General features: G+C 45.0%; 1 protein-coding gene across 2 annotated transcripts; it reads right to left on the bottom strand.

The window, feature by feature from the left end:
• Positions 1–283: 283 nt before the first annotated feature.
• MAPK6 (mitogen-activated protein kinase 6) lies at positions 284–22223 on the bottom strand. 2 transcript variants are annotated; one of them, XM_080934896.1, is made up of 6 exons: positions 22098–22223; positions 10243–11412; positions 8454–8598; positions 6344–6508; positions 4101–4302; positions 284–2621 (listed from the first exon to the last, which is right to left on the bottom strand). In XM_080934896.1, the coding sequence occupies exons 2-6, from the start codon at positions 10795–10797 to the stop codon at positions 1529–1531; spliced, it is 2160 nt and encodes a 719-aa protein (XP_080791022.1). In that variant the 5' UTR covers positions 10798–11412; positions 22098–22223; the 3' UTR covers positions 284–1528. The 2 variants fall into 2 exon arrangements, with proteins under 2 accessions (XP_080791022.1, XP_080791023.1); XM_080934897.1 differs by lacking the exon at positions 22098–22223 and adding an exon at positions 21431–21584.
• Between the last annotated feature and the right edge of the window lie 313 nt (positions 22224–22536).

Genomic DNA, 22536 nt, shown 5'->3' on the forward strand with positions numbered 1-22536 from the left:
GCTTCCCCAGGTTTTAACAGCTTTGAGGCACATAAAGGTTTATCCCATTTGAAGATATGAAGGTATACCAGCAAAAAGGTTTTGAACAGACAAATACCCTTTTATGCCAGTATCTTGAGATGAGTATTTGTAGTAGGCATGAGTAAGCTTTTGACTCAGCACATCTTCTACACATGCTGGGGCACAGCCACAGCATCCCCAACATGTGCGTACTCAGGACAGAGCACACCACCATTGGACACACCCAGTAACTTTCCTTCTAAGGAGTCAAACAGGAGCCGTGCCTGTTGGCCATCTTTATTTTTCTTTTTCCTTCAAAGAGGATAACCAAAGATACAGACAGGATTCAGCAAAATAAAACAGACGAAACAAACTCTAAAAGACTGAGCAGTGACATGCTACATTTAACCTAATTTTATTCATGCTTGCCTAGGGATGGGAATAGATCATTCAATAAAAACATACAGTAAAAACGGGGGTGGGGAGAAGGCTTATCCTGTACAATGTTTAAACTACAATAATGATGTACCTTAATTACTGCCATGCACACAAGTCTAACATAAGTTTTTAAAAAATAAACACCATTAAGACTTCTAGGAGCATTTTATAATAAATTCCTAATTTTTTCTTTGTAGATAGATCAAGCACCTCCAAAATACAGATTCCTATACACAGTGAGTACTTTACTAACATACATGGACAGCCTCAAGACAAGCCGACTTCTCAGATCAGCTCGGCAGGCAACACACCATAGTGCCAAATGGAAAGAAGGGCAGTTGCAAATAAACTTAAAACTAAGTTAACTTTTATAATTAAATACAGAAAATATACTGATTTGCTAAAAATAAATAAGATGTGATGTATTTAACACTTCACTATGAAGAATGAACACCAGGACATTTATAAATGGTGAACGAGTCTCAATAGTTTACTACGATAAACGCTGGCTAGATAGAAGTGCATATGCCGTGGAGCACTATGGGTGGGTTATGTTTTGCCACATACTTTTGTTACCTTGAGGTAGATAACACATGTGTACCAAATTCGGCATTCATTTTCAGTTGCTGCTGGTATCATGTGTCTTAAGAAATGTGTACAGTATGAAAAACTTGAAAATACTAATGAATGAAAAATGTTTCAGGAAAAAAATAGATCTTTTCATGCAATTATGTACAGTCTCACTGTGTAAGTTTCAAGGCAAGGTTTTGTTTCCTGTAGCAGGTCTGGTCTATGAGGATGTCTATTCATCCTGTGCATCTGTCTCCTCCTGCACTGCATTGTTTTGCTCGATTCTTTGTATGTGTGTGTGCAAACGACATGCCAGTTCAAATGAAAAACTAACTCACATGTAGAAAAAAAGTCTGTGTTTTACAAACTGAGAACCAAGAAAAATCCTTGTAAATTAATGACACCTTCTGATTCAAGTAAAAAAAAAAAAAAAAAAAAAAAAAAAAAAAGACTTAAAACATTAGTGATAAAAAAAGACACAACACATTTCATGAAGAACAAAGAAATGTCTGCTGAGTGTTTAGTTCAGATGTTTCAGAATGCTGCTGTATGTCTTGTGAGGAATTTGAGGGGAAGCTTTCATAGCGGAAGGTGTTAACGTGGCCTGGAAGGACTTGAGCGGGGACCCCACTGGACTATGGAACTGTGGGGTGCCTATGGACTCTAGCTGCTTGCTCAGGAGGAACTCCCCACCGCTGTTCAGAAGCCCTGCCTCACGGCCTCTCTCCCCACGCTTCCCTTCCTCGACTGGCTCAGTTTCTAGCATTTCGGAATCCTCCTTCCTGCTAAAAAACTTGTCCAAATAGCTGGTGTAAGTGTTCTCCTTCTCCACATGTTCGTCCTTCCTGACCTCACAACAGAACTGACTGATGAGGAAACACTCCTCCCCGCCACTCACAAACTGACTGTCCCAGGAGGACTGGTACAAGGCTTCCAGCTGGGCCAGGTTAGCCCTTCCCTTCTCCTGCTTCTCACGGCTGACTGACTTGGATATCAGGCTCTTCAACTCTAGCTGGGACACAGAGCTGTTCAAGTCGTTTAACTTGTCAACTACGTCAGCAGATGCATGCTGGGCACTGAGCTGAATGGTCCCTGCGATGAAGGAGTCAAAGTCAAAGCCTTGGCCCCTCTCCCTCTCAGCCAGCTGCTGGGACGCCTCCTCTAGCGCGATCTGCGCCTTGACCAACCCGTTCCTCTCACACTTGGTCTTGCCCCTCTTATCGGATTTTTCTTTACTTTGCTCTTTCCAGTTGGAGAGATCTATGATAAGCTTGGGCTCATAGTAATGGTTAACCTCGCTGTCCCTCCACACCAGGCTATCTAAGTATGACGACGACCTTGTTTTGTAGTTACAGGTGTGGCTACACTCCAGATCACAATACTTGTTCTCATGGTGATCTGGGTACTGCCAAGGCTCGGCAGAGTAGCTGGTGTCGAAGGCGGTGTCTTCCAGGTACTTCTCTCGGTCTCCATCCAAGTACTTTCGAGGATCAACTTGAACTTCTTCTTCATCGGTGACATCAGACAGAGCTCTTGGGTCAAGCTGAACCTCATCGATATCAAAGTTGTTATGAATAGGCCAGTCATGCTCCGAGAACTGACAATCGTGGTACCTGAAGCAAACAGACATTACTCCATGTGGTGACCTCACTTTAAATGCAGTGTGCTTTCTGTGGAGATGCAGAGTGCTTCTCACTTGGCTAGGGTTTTAAGAGAGTCTCACTATGTATATCCAAGCTGACCTCACACTTGTGTTCATCCTGCCTAAGCCTTCCCAGTACTGGGTTAGAGGTAGATGCTGCCACACCCTGCTCTGAGTGAGTGCATTTAAGTAAGCGTACTATGCAGGGTCTCTAAGGGGTAACGAGAGAAAGCCAGGAGCAGTCCCTCCTGCCAGAACTTATCATCTCCATCTGGAAGCTATGCTACTATTTAAAACATGAGAAGGCAATGTCTGATGGCCAACAGAGTAGCAGTTTCAAAAGGAAGCCCAGGACCTCTGTTCTTAAGAGGGGTGCCACCTCTCACCCACAGCCTGTACTCTCTATTCTATTCTTATCCATAGGTGACCATCTGGGAGGCTGGCACATCTGTGATCAGGGATTTTACCAATCTCGGTTCCAGCAGCAGTAAGGTAGCTGAACAGGTGGATGCTGACTGAACTCCACAATCCATGTGTGCTGTTTCTGTTTATTTACACAGCACAGCAAGGCAACTAGACCACACCCGAAGGAAGTCGACAGATACCCAACTGACAGAGGAGAGGCTATACTCAAGTAGGCCAGAGAGAGTACAAGCAGGAAGGATCTGGGTATTGTGAGAACGGCATCTAGGGACAGAAAAATGGGGTGAGCAAACAAACACCTTGACAAGATGGGGTACGGCCCTGCAGGCAAGGTGGCAGACCTTTCCCAAGAGCTGGATCACAGACAGGTGTCACATTTAATCCCCCTTCTTTCAAAACACAGAAACACGAGAACTTAAATCTCAGGAGTGATTTTCAATCCTGCCTACAATCGAATCCCCTGCACACTCTGACCCTGGCTGACTGTGACAGAGCCCCCACTACAGCAGGGTTGTACAGCTCAGCGTCCCTGAAATTTAGAAACACCAAAGGGAGGCTTCAGAGGACAGTACTTTAGTGGGTGTCACCTAATCAGTACACAAGACTTCACAAGCCCCTTTTACTGAGCTGATTCTAAGCTTTTATTAATATCTAAAAAAGTTACTTTTAGGTCATTTGAAAACGAATTATCACATATCCAAAAAGTCAAAATGTCTCTCCTCTGGATCTAGGTATCTCAGTGGGTAAAGTGCTTGTTTATCACAAAGCCCTGTGTTTTATCCTCATTATGAAAAGGATTAGTATGTAATTAAAATCAGATTTCAGAATAACAGCTTAAAACAGCACTGTTCTCATCTTCCTTACCAGTGCCTAGTGCTACCCATAAAAGCCATTTCGTAAAGATGGCAACTTAGCACACACCCCAAAGGCATTGTTTATTAAAATGTTAAGACATCTATAAAGTACACAACATATAGTACCTTGAAAATTCGATAAATTAGGTTTTTCTAACTTAGGATGAATTTACCTTTCCCAGTTATAAATATGACTGTGTGTCTCATCCATAAGCAAAATGTCGTCCACTTCGTCTTCTATGTGGAAAGGATGGCTTGAAATCGGCTCATCCGTTGGGAAGGAGTAGATGCTCATGTAAGGATGGGAAAGTGCTTCCTCGGCTGTCAGCCGGTCCATGGGGCTGAATGTCAGAATCTGTTCCAGGAAATCCAGTGCTAAGGGAAGAAGGAGTGGTCACTTGAAGAAAACAGAAAACTCCAGCCTCACTTAATACAATGTGTCTAGCTGGGCATGGCCAAGTTGAGGCATTTTTTTCCCCCACAGTGGGTTTCTCTGTGCAGTGTGTAGCCCTGGCTGTCCTAAAACTCACTTTGTAGACCAGGTAGGTGGCACATCTTTAATCCCAGAACTCAGGAGACAGGAAGTCAGATCTACGAGTACAAGGCCACCACTAGCAGCCAAGTCTAGCCAGTGTGTTTGCCACCAGGAGGACTACAAAGTGAGACATTCTCTCAAGCTAAGAAGCGTCTCCCACTTCTTACCATAGAACACAGAGCACCACAGCTAACAATTACGAAAAAGTAGACCCCGCTATTAAAAGGTATGCTAATTTTTGCTACAGAAATAAAGCTGAGATTTAAGAGAAAATTATCTCATATGCTCCTCCTTTCTTTATAACTGACCACAGTATTATGAAATCGCTCATTTATCAGTAATAAATGGTCAAGTAACAGCAACTTCATAAGCTCAACCTGGACGGTTTTAAACATTTAAATGTTTCTCATTTAACAGTGTGTTTCCAAGGTTCTCCCCCAGTGACTTGCTAAGTGTGTGATCTACTTAGAGATGCTATGACAAGGCTGAGAGCTAGCACAGAACAAGCTGTGAAAACAGTCAAACCTGCTGACATTAAACACACATGTCCCCTCTCAGTGGTGCACTTATTCCTTCTGAGCGTGTCTGAGAAGATGGTGCCCTTTTTCCTCATACTTGCCACTTGACACACACAAACTTCAAGCACACGGAACACCAGGAGCGGATGATGAAGTAAGTGAATGTATGAATGAGAGATGAAGGTGCTTATAGACTTTGCTTTAGTGCTAAGGACTAGGCCCAGGAGCTGGTGCACACTACGAAAGCTCTATCACTGGGCTCCACCTTTGATTACATAATTCTGACACCTTAATGTATCTATCATGTGTACATACACAAAACTGTACACACTCAAGTCTCAGTGTGATGCTGGGGTTTAACCAGAAGCCATGCTAGGCAAGAGGTCTATTACTGAGCCAAACTCAGACTTAAGGTTTTTTTTTCCTTTCTCAAAAAAAAAAAAAAAAAAAAAAAAAAAAAAAAAAGTTACATTATAGAAGCCCTACAGAAGTTAAGACTTCTGAACAAGCACATCATTCTGTGGTGCTGCAAAATGAACTATCTTAATAGCTGATGTCAAGTTTCAACTCTCACCAAGATACTCAAGACTGCAGGAACTCTCACATCCAACATTCATACTCTGGCTACTGCAAACTCTTAAGTTTGTTCATTTGGATTAATACGCTCACGCTTTTGCTCGAATTTTGCTCTTTCGTCCTTGCCATGAACATGAAGTCCTCTGCCCTCCCCTGACTCAATTCTTTTCACTGGTCTAAATTCAGGCCAGTGGGAAGGCTCAGGAGTAAAGGTGCTTACTGCCAAACCAGACATCCTGAGTTTGACCCACTGGACTCATAGCGTGAAAGCTGACAGTTTTAAAAGATACAAGTGGCTGTTTGCTTTTATTTTAGAATATGGCTTAACATCCCCACCCTGCCTTTAAGTACAGGTGTCTTGCCTGAGTACATGTCTGTGTGAAAAGGCATCAGGCCTCTTGGAACTTAAATTACAGACTGGGCCTGTGCTGTTATTAACCACTGAGCCATCTATATACAGCCTCATAAAATTATTTTAATAAAGAAATAAGTCCTGTTCATAGGCACGCCTGATTGGTGGCTAACGCTGACGGCTCCACTGCAGCTACCCCAGAGCCAGTCATGTGCTATGCTTACACAGTAGGTGGGAGACTGGGAGATAGATGAAAACGGGTGAGAATCGGGATGGGACACATGTTCTAGACTCTAGGAAAGCAAAGAAATGGACCATGGCCCAAGGGCCAGGTCAAAAGGGCAGTGTGGTGTCTGGGTCCCCCTGAAGTCCTACAGACTCTGGGAAGCAAGCTAAGCCTCACAGAGACATTACAGTTACTCCAGAAGCACTTACCGTCTCGACTAATCCCCGGAAGCAGCTGAGTTAGCGGTTTGTGTGGCTCAGTCATGTCGTTTCTAATGTAAACTGGAATCACGCTGAGAAGCTCCTGCCGATCTTCCTCATGCACAACAGGGATAGACTCTAAGATCAGCTGCATCTGTTCAAGTTCATGTGCACCTAAGTGAGAGCAACACACCAAACAGTGTAAGAAAACCATCCAGTCACCCCCTTTCTTGCAGCAAATACATCCACAAATTCTTCCCTATTCTTAGCTCTCAGCACTGAGTGTGGAGTGTCTTTGGTGACTTGCTTTAAAGCATAAGATGAGGCTGAGAAAAGATCACAAGGAGGTTCGTGTTTATGACCAACTCTTTTTTTTCTTAAAGGTGTCTTACTATTCTATTAGTAAAGACTCAGGGACAACTAGACATCCACAAGCAAAATAATAAAATTAAACCCCTCCTCTCACTTCACACAGACAATTCGACCCAAAATAAATCCTGATCTGAATGTACATGGTGCACACCATTAATCCCAGCACTAGGGAGGCAGATAGGTGGATCTGTGAGTTCAGGGCCAGCCTAGTTTACAGAGTTCTAAGACAGTTAAGGTTACACATAGAAACCCTGTCATGAAAAACAAAAAACGAGCTAAAACTATAAAATGCTTTAAAGAAAACACAGAAGTAAATATTGTGACTTTAACATGGAGAGCAGTTTTCAGATACGTTAACACAAAAGAAGTAAAGCCACCCTTCATCAGAACTAAATTTCTATGCTTCACAAGGCAGTCATAAAAGGAAGACACTGCACACAGCATGAGAGAAAACAGACACATATCTGACAAGAGACTCCATATTCACAGTATGTAAAGAATCCTCCTAAGTGCAAAGGATAACCCAATTAAAAGGCAAAGGACCTAGATACCTACGAAGATATTGAGAAGGCCCAGAAGAAGAGACTGGGATGGAAGCTCACACTTGTAATTCTAGCAGCCAGGAGGCTGAGGCAGGTGAGCTCATGAGTTCATGTCCCGTAGTTCAAGGCTAACCTGAGTTCAGGTGTAAGATCCCCTACACTACCACCAACAAACAAGAAGTCAGGAAGCACACTGAGATACCCTGTTACCCACCAGGATGATCACACTCAAAGACACACAATTCTTTAAAGTGTTGGTGAGGAGGTGGAGAAAGTGGAACCTTCACACTTTTCTCAGAGGACTTGGGAACATACAACACACAGCTGCTTTCAAAAACTGTCTTCAAAAATTTAACCAAAGTTACCATGTGTCACCTAGCTGTCCTATACATGAGGTGTGTACCCACGAGAACTGAAAACATGCTCACCTAGAAATTGGTACACAGACGTTCAAAGCAGTGCTGTTCACAAAACCCCAAACACCCACCAACTGATGGATGGAAAGACAGTGGCCTAGAGCACACAGGCGCATGCACAGCATAAATGAACCTCTCAACACTGTTACAAGAAAGCAGCCCAGCACACACGGCTTTATCCACATGCAATGTCCACAACAGCAATCCACAGACAGATGTATGGCTGCAGGAGCTGGGGAAGTGGAAATATTTTCAGAAGGAAAATAGACATAACCCCATAAATACTCCACAAACACACTGAACTACACACTTAAGTTTTCTGCAGTGCTGGTGGGGTTTAAACCAGAGGCTCCATGAATACTGGAACCCGGAGCCACACCCCCAGCTGAAACTCTCTTTAATGAGTAACCTGTGTATGTTAGGTATGCTTCCTTAAAAAACATTTGGCTTTTTCCTTGCTCTTTGAAGAGATAACAGCTTCCTCACTGTAAGACACCCTGCTGTCCATTCAACAGTAAGTCTACCAGGAAAAACCTAATGAGAATCAGATATGACTTAGCACCGGTCACCAACAAAGAGTGTGAGATCAGCTGGACAGAACACCAGGGTGCGAACTAACGCCAGAGCAACTTAATGAGTATGTGAGTAAATGTCCTCATTTCTTAGTAATGTCACCATTTTACCTTTGCATTTGAATATTCCACACTGTAATAAGTTCCTTGAAATCATACATAATCTTGCCTTAGGGATAACATGACTTCTGATGTACTTTTCCCATATAATACTGACCTGCAAAGAGGGTTTTACCAGTCAGCATTTCAGCAAAGATGCAGCCTGCAGCCCACATGTCGATGGCTTTAGTATAATTATTAGGAGAAAGTAAAAGCCGTGGAGATCTGTACCATTTGGTAACCAATCCTTCAGAAAGATGACCCTGGAAAAGAAACAAACATGTCAATATCCTTTACTTGAGAGAAAGAGGGAAAAAAAATCATCCTCCAAAAAAGCCATATGATTCTCAAGGACCACTGTTGATTTCTAAGCCCATTTTCAAGGCTTTTACTAGAGGCCATAACATTCCCTATGAGATGGGATTCTCTAAGGTGACTGTCACAAAAAGCGCAGAACAAAAATATACCGTGAGACCTTAATGGCAAGTCTAGGCCAAGTGCAACTTGTTTCAGAAGAGAAACAAGTTCTCACCACAAGTTTTAAGGAGCAGCTTGCTGTGGATCAGAGGGAAAGGTGGGGGAGAGAACATAGCAGCTCCTAGTTATCACAAGGAGAGACAATTCTCTCACCAACACCCCACTCTTGGTCCACATGATTTGTCCCAACCCCAGAACAGAGACACTGGCAGATACTGCTTTTTCCTGTCAGAGAATTGGACAGATAGTCTGCTTAAGGACACAGGCTAGAGTAAAGGTCTGGGTGTGGCTCCTTCTAGTGCTCTGTCCACACCTCACTGCTCTGCAGGGACTCAGCCTCTATGTTAAAGGTTGCTTATTAATCTGTATGGCTAGAGAGGAGGGAGGAGACCAGCAGCCATACACCACAGAGCAAGTGTCAAGGTCAGAGAGCAGCTTGGAAGAATCCATTTTCTTGGTGTGGGATTATCAGGCTTGCTGCAAGGACCTTCCTGCTGAGCTGTCTCACCGATAGCCCCTCTCCTTTTTTTGAATGGATAGAAGATATCCAGTAAGACAACAGGCATGAATATGTCTGTTTCAGATATGGCTTTAGATTGCCACATAATCTTTCAGGGGTCCTTTGTCACCTAATCAGTTCTACTTTTACATTTTACTTATTTTATTGAGACAGTCTCAATCCCGGTTGGCCTGGAAGTCACTGTGTAGACCAGACTGGCCTTGATTTATATAGATCTACCTGTCTCTGCCTCCTGAGCACTGGACCATGCCCAACTTACCTTTATATTTTTATATCAAGATTCTACCTAAGACTCCAATTTAAAAATCAAAGGGCTAGAGTTCTGCTTGGAAGATACTATTAAGTTCTTCTATGAAAAAAAAAAGTTGCTTTTAAAAGGAAATTGCTATGAAGTGACTTTTTTGGGCTGTATTTAATTGCCAGTTGCTCATTCAAATTTAAATTTCAAACTAGGTTCCAATTAAATAATGTCTAACTATAGTTCAGTGAAGAATAGTTCAGCATCATCAAAAGAGCAAAAGATGAAACTTGGGAAAGCTTCAAACAGGACGAGACCCAAACATACAAATATATTCTACTTTGAAATAACAGACATTTCAATTACAGTACATGCACGTGCTTGAAATCCCACTATTCTGGAGGCTGAAGACAAGTGAGTTTAAGATTAGGTTAGACTACACACTGGAATCAGGGTACCTTGATTACAAGGCAAGACCTAGTCTCCAAACACAAACCAAAACAGCTGTACACGTCACACTTCACTACTAACACATAGCCATCCAATGAGGACGTATTTAACTAGGATTCCACCTCACCGTCATTCCAATCCTGAAGACTGTGAATGAAAGCAGACCTGCATCAGGAAAGACCTGCATCAGTTTGGAGGTTGGAAAGACAGCTTTCTACGTACCTTATGGGAATAATGAGGATCCATGATCCGTGCCAGACCAAAGTCACCTATCTTCAGCACCAAGTCTTCAGTGTTAATGAAAAGATTCGCTGGCTTGAGATCTCTGTGCAGTACGTTTGCAGAATGGATATATTTGAGCCCACGTAGCAGCTGATACATGAAAAGCCTGGCATGCTCTTCCAGTAAAGGGCCCTGTTCCAGCACATTCGCCAGGTCTGTCTCCATATACTCCTGAACAATGTAGACGCTATTCAGCTCCGTGAGAGAGCCCACATCGTCTGTAAGCTGGCTTCCACTGGGACCAAGAATTTCAAACACTTTCACAATGTTATCGTGGTCAAGTCTTCTAATAATTTTGATTTCACGGAGAGCATGTTTGACACTCTGGGGATCGGTGAGGACAATTTTCTTGATGGCTACTCTTTTGTCACAGTCATTGTCTACAGCAGAAAAAACCAAGCCGTTGCCTCCACAGCCCAATGGTTTTAAGTCCATGTACCTAGAGCCCAGATCAAAGCCATGAATGTTCATCAGACTTTCAAATTTCTCTGCCATTTTGAAACCTTTACAATTGCCTTTTCCTTTCAAATTGTTGAACTTGTGTAAACAAGGAAGAAAACTGGCATCAAAAGGGAAGATCTCTCAAAAAGGGAGAAAAACAATCACGTTCCCACAGCACGATGGTTTCTTGATGTTCATTGCAGACGCCAACCAGGCCCGCTGAGTTCCCCTCAGACGTAAAGCTCAAAAATCTCTATTCATACTGAGAATTAAGAAGATTGCAGTGCTCATAGTTCAAGGAAGGCAGCAACTCTGCAGACATTTAAAGAAAACACTCAAGAAACTCAAACGGAATGAAATGACATACTATGCGCTCAGATTCACTGTGCTAACTGACTTAACATGGGACAGAACTGAATAAATATGAGCCCGCAGGCCTCCGTGGACATCCTCTCACAGTGCAGATACATTCAGTGTTGGACTGGTCCTGAGCAGCATCCTAAGGCGCTGGGAAGCACTAGTTCCCTCTGCTTCCTCGCTTCCTTGTCGCTGTGTTTCAACAGGAAGCCCTGGTGATGTAGGCTGACAGGCGTCTCTTCTTAGTGATCAGGTGGCTCCAGCTCACCACAGTCACAGTCAAAGCTACCGTCCATCTTACTCTGATACAACCTGAGGAGGAGACAAAGAAGGAGAAATCACCAGAGGAAACACGTTCCATCTGCACAGTGACAGTGTAGGCACGGCAGCACACCCATAACCTAGGAGGCCGCTGTAAGACAATGCACAGTTCCAGACCAGCCTGAAGCACAGAAAAAGTCTCAATCTGTTTGTCTGTCTCTCCTCTATCCATTCACCCTGGCACACCTCATTTAGTCAAGTGGTAAGTTTCCCAGACCTCACAAGCACTGAATTCTCTGGAACAGGTTTACCAAGTTAGCATTTCAGAAATGGCAACCAAGGAACCTGAGAAGATAGGTCAGTGACTAGGAGGGCTGACTGTGCAAACATCAGGACCTGAGGTCAGATACTAGTCCCTACATAAAAGGCTTCTATGTAACCCAGCATTGAGGGCGGAAGCTCAGGCGGACCACTGGACCCTGTTTCAGAATATAAGTCAAAGAATGATACAGCGGGATGCTCAGTACCCCTGCATGAGCACAGGCATCACAAACGGAGGTGTGCATGACCCTCCACGACCCCACTGACACACTCACTCACTATGGGAAACCACAGTTTTGTTTTGTTTTTTGAGAGTTTCTCTGTGTAGTTCTGGCTATCCTGGGACTCGCTCTATAGACCAGGCTGGCCTCAAACTCAGAGATCTGCATACCTCTGCCTCCCAGGCACTGGGACTAAAGGCATGTGCAACCATGCAGAGCAACTTAATATTTTTACAGAACCTTTTACAAGTAAAATTCATTTGAAAGGTTGAATGTTCATAGTGCTTTCCTTATTTGGAACATTATATTATTACTATTAACTAAGTGTCAGTTTCCAGTAACCAAAGTCTAGCAGCACAGGATGAACTTGCAAAACACACTTGGCAGCTGGTCAAAAATGGGCAGCTCACTCAGGGGACATCACCTACTGTGAGGGAAATCAAAGTATCTAACATTTCCAATTACAAAAGCGGGGGTTGTGGAGCTGGGAGGGAGGCTGGCCTGCGCATGCATTTGTGCCACCTGCCTGGCTTTTACATGGGTGCTGAGGACTGGGCTCGGTTCTTTGCTCAGTGAAGCCATCTCCCCAGACTCTAAAAAATATATTTTAATGTCCTATTAACATCAAGTTTGAGAAGGAATGAAAAACAGAAGAAAAATCCCACAAAATTTTGATACAGTATTGGTAGAAGCTTAAAATGGTATAAAAGAAAGCAGGGCACGGTGGCTCCCACTTGTAATCCTAACACTTAGACAGAGGCAGGTAGACCTCTGAGTTCAAAGCCAGTTTCCTTTAAATGGCAAGTTCAAGCCCAGCCAGGGGTACAAAGTGAGACTCTGTCCCAGAAAATGAAATATTACAGCAACATGGAGTAAACATACAAAAGAAAGAAGAAACAAGGACCATCCTTGGACCCAGCTATTTCTCCTTCAGGTAAGTTCCTAGAGAAATGCTTTTTTAGGTTGTGGGCTTTTTGGGGGGTGGGGGTAATGCCCCTACTCTATAGAAACTAAATTTTCTGTTCTAACTCTGGACTGGACATGTATCAGGAAGGCTATAACAAAAGTCTACATGTGTACTACATGCACGCACACGCACACTGTAGGTTCTTAGGGTAAAGTATCCACCTAGCCTGTTCACAGTGACAGCTTCCGAAAGGTACTTGCTCACCTTGCTCTTCTCAGGAGTCAAGCGAGCAGCCTGAGTTAACTGGAACCCAGCCAGCTGCCTAGGGGAGGAACAGGTTGGAATCTACTGTCAGCCTGGCACAATGGCACTGTTATCAAACTCATCCTTGCCTGCCACCATGCCTTACACTCTCCAGTTACTGAGTTCCCAGGGCACAGAAGGCCATAGCTTAGCTGTCTGCTCACAGGCATTCCTTGCTCCACAGGCTGAGTGGCCTGAAGCCTTATCCCTTTCAGGATCTCTGGACCTCAAGGAAGCCGGTGGTATAAACCAGTACTGGTAAATCACCTCGGGAAACTAGAGAGAGACTTAACACAAACAGCAAGCCTAACAGACTTGTTTCTTGCAGTATCAGTAACTACTCAAGATATCCTCTATCCACCATGTACGTCTTCCTGTCCAAGACTTCATCAGGAATACAAAGTTTCATTATATAGCTCAGCTGTCCTGGAACTCACTACACAGACCAGACTAGCTTTGAATTCACTGAGGGCAGGGATTAAAGCTCTACACCACCACGAGACTTTGCTTCTAAAATGCCACACTGACCTAAGATTAAGGAAATATAGCAACAAACACAGGATCATGAGCATTTGGGCAAATCTTCAGATTCCTCTGGATGTCTACAATTCCCATCGGATTTGTGTGGCAGTCAGATAGGCCAGATAACCCCCCAAACTTGGGGACTTACTCTATGTCACAAGTCCAATACAGTTTTCTAAGCTAGTGAAGACACCATCTTTACTACTGACGACACTCTGTACCAAAGGTCTCACACGAGCATCTACACCTGTCATCACCATATTGACCTATGACAGACCCAAGCAGGTCACACATCTCACAAGACACATCTAAAGGAGTTGTGGAAGTGTTTCCAACCAGAACCCAGAGCACAGAGAAACAAGACATTTACAGTTCTAAGAGACTAAGAGAGTTCTTCTAGCCATCCACCTCTTTCTGTCAGACCGAGAATCCTGAAGGCTCACCATATGCCAGCTCTGTCTTCAGGTATTACAAGGTACTGAGGAGAAACAGCCTGTGTTCAGTCCTGACTCAGAGAACCCGAGGCTAAGTACTTCCTCCTGCCTTTCTCCTCTCTCGCAGCATTCTCTTCTCCAAGACACCATCCCTCTCCCACTATGGTGGCTGTCTGCTTTCAATTAAAAGGTTTGAGAGTAAGCAGTTTTACTAACATTTTCTGACCACAGATCTGGCAGTTCCTAGGTGCCCTATGAACTGTGCTGTCTGAATAAAACAGCATATCCAATGAGGTGATAAGCCACTTGGGGGAGATAAGCCCGACTCTCAGATTTTTCTAGAATCGGGGGACTAGCCTGGCCACTGGAGAGTATGTGTGAAGACAATCTGTCCAGGCTCTCCCTCAGGAGCCTCACCCCACGGTGAACATGAAAGACCCTCAACAGGAAAATGTAGCTGGTTTCAACCCTGGGAGTGCAGAAGCAAAAGCACCTGAGCTTTGTTCCGCCCCCTTTTCCTCTGTGGAGGTGGAGGGACATACTGCGTCAAGGAACTGTGCTCTGCGCAACCACAGATGCAGCCTCTGTGAGCTGAGGGAGAGAACCCAGGCAGCACCAGAGCACATGTCTGTCAGACCTCCATGTGCTATGATCCTAGCATGGTTACAGCACCTAGACCCTTCCCAAACCATAGGGGAACAGCTCGGCTGTCCTGGAGCTAAGCCTGCTCCTGGTACAGGACCTTACAAAACTGTTCAGAATCAGTGGGCTGACTCAAGCAGCTAGTGCTCCCAACTCCTCTGGAGGCTGAGACAGGAGGATCAGTAAGTAGTTCAAGGCCAGTCTGGGCAACAAACCTATCTGAAAGGATTTTAAAAGGACTGGAAGTATGGTTCTGCCGTAGAGCCCTTCCGTGCCCAGCACTCAGGAGGTCCTAGGGTTGATTCCCATCCTTGACAGTTCCAGGGGATCCAACATGTCTTCAGACCGCCAGTCACTAGGCACAGACGTGGAGCACATCCACTCACAGGCAAAACAGCCATACTCATTAAAAAAAAATCCTAATTGTTTTATTAAAATGTCAAGCTCTTCAGAAGAAGATACCATACTGGTCTTATGCCTGGCAATATAATTATCTACCATCAGGATTAAGGAGAAATCAAATTTCTAAGGAACAGCTTCACAGCCAAAGTGCGCATCCTTCTCTCCAGCCCCTTTCTTTCTATCAATCTTAATGAGTATGAAAGACTGGGGAAATCAGGTGTGGTGCATGCTCACCTCTAACCCTAGCACTGAGCAGAGGCACAGAAAGAACAGCTGCAAGTCCAAAGACTGTCAGGGCCACAAAATAAAAAGGGCTTGAAAAACAACCATTTCCAAAGCAGCTGCCCTCTGAGATTGGGGCCCGGACATGAAGCTGAGGTAACTACCTCTTCAGGGTTCCACATCTTCAGAAGAACAAGTTCAACGTCTCCTATAGCTGAGCCAAGGAAATATAGGGCCTCACTGGAGCCAGGAGCTGAGCTGGAAGCAGAGAACTCCAAGGTTCAGGAGACTAATGGGATTTTAGAAAATACATCTCAGAATATTTCCAAAATAACACCAACTCCCAGAAGAATTCACATCAAACCTAAACCCAGAAGTAACACACACACACACACACACACACACACACACACACAAAGAACAGCTCTTAAAACCAACTATGAGGAAGAAACAATGTGTATCAGTGAGGTCTGATCATCACTAGGAATGAAACAAAAGCCTGCAGGAAAGCCAGAGAAACTAGAGGCTGTCACAAGAGAATATAAAAGAAAAATATTATAAATCGTATTAGAGTTCACAATATTTTTCATGATGTAGCTATACTGCTCCACGGGATAGCCACAAGCCACAGATGGAGACTAAGTAACTGAGATATGGTGGCTTCCACTGAAGGGACTCATTCACTCATTCATTGGATTTTATGGTACTAGGGATCAACAGAAAATGTGTGTTGTTGCAACTGAGATTAGCTTTGTTGAACAGGGTATTAGGAAATCGGCACTGCTTTCTAACAGCCATTGAAAGAATACCCAGGCATAAAGTAAATTAGGAAAAAAAAAAATCACTTCAATTTGTACATAAAGGAGGAAAGAATTACCAAATTGAGACTTAGATGAGTTCAAATTTAGTAAAAAAAAAAAAAGAAAGAAAGAAAGAAAGAAAGAAAAGAAAAGAAAAAAGAAAAAAGAAAAAGAAAAAAAAAACACTAGATTAGACTATAATACAGCTCATTTGGTAATAATGTTTGCCTAACACACAGGAGGCCCCAGCCTCAATCCCCAGCACCACACAAAACCAAGTGTACCCTGTAACCTCTGAAGGAAGCAAGGAAGATTGGGAGTCTCCACTTTATACTCACTCTTCTCAGGAGGGCTAGAAGTAACTCACAAGACCGAGTTTTCGAAACCAGTCACTAACAGGTGAGGGCCCCTGGTGTTCTGAGCATAGCCTTCAACTGGATATGCATTCAAATCACTGAGTCATGCTAACATGTAGCTTCTTATTCACTGGGTCTTGGATGAGCCAAGCATCTGAGCCTTTAAGGAGCTCCCAAGTGCTATATGGCCTTAGATCAAACTTGGCCTCAGTTTACTTAGCTGTCAAATGATGTAGTTGGAGGGGCAAAACATCTGTGCCACCCTTTCAAACATACACATGTAGTTTTATGACTGCAAAGGTGGATCTCCTTGAAGTAATTGTTAAGTTCTATGTATTATTATTATGTAAGCCTTTTAAGTTCCATGTATTATTTTGTGTCTATTATCCGTGCTTTCACGGATGCATGTAGAGGACAGAGACAACTCTAGAATCAATTCTCCCCTTTCACATTAACATGAATTGTGAGCATCATCCTCAGGTGCACAGCAAGCACCTTAGCCTGCAGAGCCATCTCACCAGACCAACATTCTAACAACTTTTAAGCCACCGAATTGAAATGAAAAAAAGGAAAAAAAGAAAAACTTGATGTACTAATTTGCTTTCCAGTGCTGTAATAAACACAGGACTTTACCTCACCTACTCCTCACACAGGCTATCATTATAAGGGGAAGTCAGGGCCTAAACTCAAGCAGGATGCTAGAGGCAGGAACAGAGGCAGAAGCCACAGAGGAACCCTTTTTATTGGCTTGCTGAGCCTGCTTCCTTTGTTTACTAGAAGGCAGGCTCTCACTGTGCAGCCCAGGCTGGCCTGAAACTCAGGTATCTGCCTGGGACCTCCCACACTAATTAATCAAGAAACCGCCGTACAGACCTGCCTACAAGCCAATCTGATGGAGGCACTTTCTCAACCGAGGTTCCTCTCCCCTCAAGCTGACAACAAAACAAAAAGACAAATAACTTACTATATCAACATTCAATATTTCTACTTATCAAAAAGATAAACCTTTTATAAATCTCCACTACTCCTAAGGCAGCAGAAGAATCACTTGAGTCAAGGAGTTCAGAGCCAGCCCAATAAACATGTTCAGAACATACACACATATATTAAAACATATATATACACACATTATACATGCACAGTCACTCTCTTCACACACACTCTTTTTAAAACAGTAAAGAAAGAAGAAACTGGGCTGGAAAGATGGCTCAGTGGTTACAAGCACTGACTGTTCTTCCAGAGGTCCTGAGTTCAATTCCCAGCAACCACATGGTGGCTCACAACCATCTGCAGTAGGATGTTCTCTTCTGAAGTGTCTGAAGACAACTACCGTATACTCACATATAAATAAAATAAATAAATCTTTAAAAAAGAAAGAGCCAGAGAGAGATGGCTCAGTGCGTTAAAGGTGCTTGCTGCTACTCCAGAGGACCAGCATTGGAGTGTCAGCACCAAACTTGAAAGGCTCATAACTGCACATAACTCCAGGCCCAGAGGATCTGACACCTCTTCGACCTCCTCTGGCATTTGTGCTGCAGGCATGAACAGGCATAGAAAAAGAATGTTTGGGCTGGAGAGATGGCTCAGTGGTTAGGAGCACTGACTGCTCCAGAGGTTCTGAGTTCAAATCCCAGCAACCACATGGTGACTCACAACCATTTGTAATGAGATCTGATGCCCTCTTCTGGTTTGTCTGAAAACAGCTATAGTGTACTCATATATAATAAATAAATGTTTGGATTTTTTCAAGGTCAGGCTGTTTTAAACTCAGAGACACCCCCCCCCCCGTCTCTGCCACCCAAATACTAGGAATAAAGGTGTGCCCTCATATCCAGCAATGAATCTTTAAAAATACAAAGAAGCAAAGCTAGCAGCCAAGCGAGGTATCACATGGCTGTGATCTCAGGAGGCTAAGGCAGGAGAATAGATAATCCATGTGTGGCAAGGCTGGGCTATGTAGGGAGCTGTCTCAACAAAACAAAGTGGGAGGGCTGCCTCATCTGGACATACATTTTCCAAACACACAATTCAGAGAGAAAGGAGCGAACTGGATTCACAGGAGCCTCTGTCACCTTAAAAGCATCAACTCCCATGAGCAGCCTGGCAAGAAGCCATGGAGTACAGTAACGTCTTAAGTACTAAGCAGTAAAGCTGAGACCCGGGGAACCATAGGCAGCTACAGTGTAGCAGAGTCCACAGAACGGCCTGCCAGAGCAGGCAGAAGAATGCCAGCAAAGTCACAGCGGTGACTTTTGAGGTTTCTTCTTCCTGGGTTAACAGGAGCCTGAAGTAGCCCCAGGTTCGAAGGGCAATGCAAATAAGGAACTGAGAGGTGGAGGGAAGGCTCCTGCCTCACCCCACGGATCCCCACCGCAGAGGAAGCCTGCTTTTACCTTCTGAATACGTACAACCGTTGATTACCTGCCTTTAAAAAGCCCTCATGCTCAATGCCTAAGTCACGTGATGCTTTGGACCGCTCAGTCCTCTTACATCTGTAGCTTTGTGTTTCCTTTAGGAGATAGTCTGAATTAATCTTTGTTAAAATTACCTGTGCAAAGCATATAATACAATTTCAAAATGTCTCCAAAGACTTATTAATTCAAACTAACAATACATTAACTGCCCAGGAAACTTCCCAAGTAACTTTCAGAAAATGAACTGGATAGAGAAAATAACAAAATGGGCAGGAAGATTTTTATTTATTTCCCCACGTGGGAAACAAACTGCCATCTTCCATCTGACTAGTTTCCCCTCCAAACCTTTTGGGCAGGTCTTACTACAAGGTTCTGGTCTGGGCCTCTTCCCATCAGGCTGCCTCAAACTCAGCTCAGCTTTCAAAGTGAGCACACCCAGACTCGGCCCTCCTTCAGTCTTATCTCAAGCCGATTTGGTAGTAAGTGCCGGCCATGAAATATGTCCATTATTTTATCACCAAGCTGCAGCTTAAATCCTAAATTTGGAACTATTCATTCAGTTTATCTCTTTAAAAACTACTCGTTAAAAAGTGCTTGTAATAATGCCTGCTTCAACTTGTCTTTATTAAAATCGAAAATTCCTGGGACTGGGGGGAGGGCTCAGCAGTTACAAGCACAGGCTGCTCTTCCAGAGGACCCAGGTTTGATTCCCAGCACCCACATGGCAGTTCAGAATCCTCTGAGACTCCAGAACCAGGCCTTTCTGAGGGAACCAGTCAAATGGTACAGACATGTATGCAGGCACAACCCATTAGGATAAAATGATAATTTTAAAATACAAAAAAAGAAGCATAAATATCACAAGAAAGTATGTTAAACAGTTCCTAATAAACTCTAGTGGTATTTGTCAACACTTAAACCAGTACCATCTAACCAATGAAAACTAGTCAATCTCCACCAAGACTATAATGTACTATCTGCCCTTCATATATAACTTCCTAACAAATCTCTCTTACTAGCAGCCAAAGACCTGTTAGTATTAAAACATTTAATGTCAGCAACTGAACAGCAGTTGACTTTATCTTTTTTTCTCAACAAATGTTACACAATTGTACCTGCAGGGTACTAGATATTCTTTTAAAAGGCAATTTAAGAAGCCACTGAGAAGAGATTTTTTGATATGAACAGAAATACTTTAGCCTATCATTTAAAAAAAAAAAAAAAAGGAAAAAAGCCACGTAGTAGCAGCGGCAGTGGGGGTGAGTCATCATCACCCAGCCCAAGTTACAGCCTTACTTCTCTGTGCCTCCTCCCACCGGACCCCAGGCCCTTCACAGGGTCCCCTGAGTCAGCAAACCTACTAGTTAGCCAGTTGCTAGCTCTTCCATCCTCGGGAACTTATGTAAAATGCTGCAGCGCTCTCAGCGGGCGCTTACACTTGTCTTTAAAACCGTAGTACCCTTTTCTACTGCAAAATTACATTTTTTTCAAGCCAATCCTCGCCAGAGTCTTTTTTTAATCGCAAAAAAGTGGGCAGGCTACTTTTAATCCTCTTCTGCAAATGACTAACCTCCAAAATACCCTTATTCAGAAAGCTGATTTTAAACAATGTTTCATTTTCCCAGGGTCTTTTTTTTTCCGGAATAGTAATACCGAAGAGATAGAACAGTCTGCTCAAATCCGGCAGGCTTCCGAGATGACATTAATTGGGACATCAATAAAGCAAGATTTATAGTGTAATTCCATTAACTAATACAACATATATGTTAAAGCACCGTACAAACAGGTTTTTAACAACTACAAGCTAGAGGTGTTTCTTCTACTCAATTCAAAATTATTTCCAAACACTAAAATCTGTCATCTCTAAGAAACTCTAAAGCGGAGGGTAATAGTGCACACGTGTTAAACCGTTCAGGATGCAGAGGCAGGAGAATCGTTTCTCAAAGCCCGGCTGGGACTACGTGGCGGCGGCGGCGACTGTCTCACCAACCAACAAAAACCCTTTGAGGACCGGACCCTGGGTTAGACCCTACATTCTTCTCGCCTTAAATCATTCTTTCCAACTCAGTTCCCGGGCGTTAAAGAGACAGAACGTCAAAACCCAGAATTTTACCAAAGTAAACACGCTAGAATAATCAACAATTAGAAAAATATTCTGAAGCTAGTTTCTTCGTTTGATGGCCTGAGAATGTCTTTTTTATTTTCCCCCTCTGACAATCATCTGTATCCATTTAAAAAAAAAAAAAAAAAGTTAATGCTGACACCGCCTCCGGACTCGAGCTGTTCAAATACAGCAAGGAGACCTAACTCCCCTTCGCCCGATCTCTCCCACTTTCGAATCAAAGAAAAGTAAAACACGAAAGCTATCTAAAGGAGCCTGCTGCTCGCAGCTTCCCCAGGGCACCTGAGCCGGAAAGCCCACGCCAGGCAGGAACAAAAGGCGGCCGAAAGCCTTCCACTCCTCACAACTCCCAAGTCCGATCAAAACAAGCTCCAAGTGAGGAGGCCTGCAACCGGTAACGTACGTTTTCATCAGGGTGTTTTTCCGGATCACACCTTTAACGTCCGGAAAGGTGTCAGGAGCCCAGTCTCAGGCCGGTCCCCGGCACCTCGTGGACCGCCAGGCACAAACTTGGGCGGACTTAGGGGCAGGAGGAGCAGAGCGCTCGCTACGCAACGCCGCCGGGAGACTTTGCCCGGCCGGAGTCAGCTGAGGCCGAGTCACCCGGGCGGGCTTGGGGGAGGAGACAGGAGAGCTTGAGGGAGGCAGCGAGCCAGGAAGGCAAGCCTCCACCGCCTCAAGCGCTCCTGGACCACCGCCCTCGCCGGCGCGTTGGCGGGGACTCGAACCCGCGGAGCCGGGCGCGGGTGGCGGGGACTCGAACCCGCGTAGCACCGCCCGGTGCTGGCGGCGAGGCCGGCCGGCTATGATCGCGGCCCGCTGCCCGGCGAGGGGCGTGCCGGGTGGGAGGGGCGCGCCAGCCTCGCCGCCAGCCCCACGCGGGGACCCGGCCCTCGCAGCCGGCCGCGCCGCCAGGGCCGAGCGGGCACACGGAACAAAAGCGCCTTTGTTGAGCGGCGGCCGCCCGGAGGGTCACACACAATGGACGCGGGAGCCGGCGCCGCCGCCGGGCCCTCCGCCGCTCCCTCCCGCGCCGGCCCGCACACGGCCTCACACACATACACACTCACGGGACTTCTCCGACTCATCGAGAGAGTGCAGGGCCCGCGGACAGCCCCCAAGGTCGGCTCAGGTCTCCGGCTGTGCTGGCGGCAGCGGCGTTTCCGAGGCTCTCGCTTTGCCGCAGTCGCCGCCATGTAACCCCGACCCGCCAGAGAGGGCGCGGAGAGGAGGCGGGGCCTCTCGGCGGCACGCCCCCCACGTCACAGGCTCACTCCACGGCGGCCCCGCCCCCGGCAGCCGGGAGCCGCACGCGCCGGAATTTCCAACGCCCGTGACTGCGCGCGCCACGGGGGCGGCCGGAGTTGCACGCGGCCTGCTGGCGGGTACACCCCGGCCTCCGCTGAACCACCGCCCAGGGTGTCGTACCAAGTGACCCGACTGGGCGAGCCTATGAACGGCAGCTGAGTTCCAGGCTGTTCGGAGGAAGAGGCCGAGGGCGAATGTGCT

The sequence above is a fragment of the Micromys minutus genome, assembly GCF_963924665.1.
Source record: "Micromys minutus genome assembly, chromosome: 21".
Lineage (NCBI taxonomy): Eukaryota > Metazoa > Chordata > Mammalia > Rodentia > Muridae > Micromys > Micromys minutus.

Excerpts from the sequence above, each read along its gene's own strand:
- MAPK6 (XM_080934896.1), bottom strand. The coding sequence starts at position 10,797 with ATGGCAGAGAAATTTGAAAGTCTGATGAACATTCATGGCTTTGATCTG. Across the intron at positions 8,599-10,242 it reads ATCCTCATTATTCCCATAAG|GGTCATCTTTCTGAAGGATT; the intron begins GTACGTAGAAAG and ends TTTCTTTTCCAG. Across the intron at positions 6,509-8,453 it reads TGGTAAAACCCTCTTTGCAG|GTGCACATGAACTTGAACAG; the intron begins GTCAGTATTATA and ends GCTCTCACTTAG.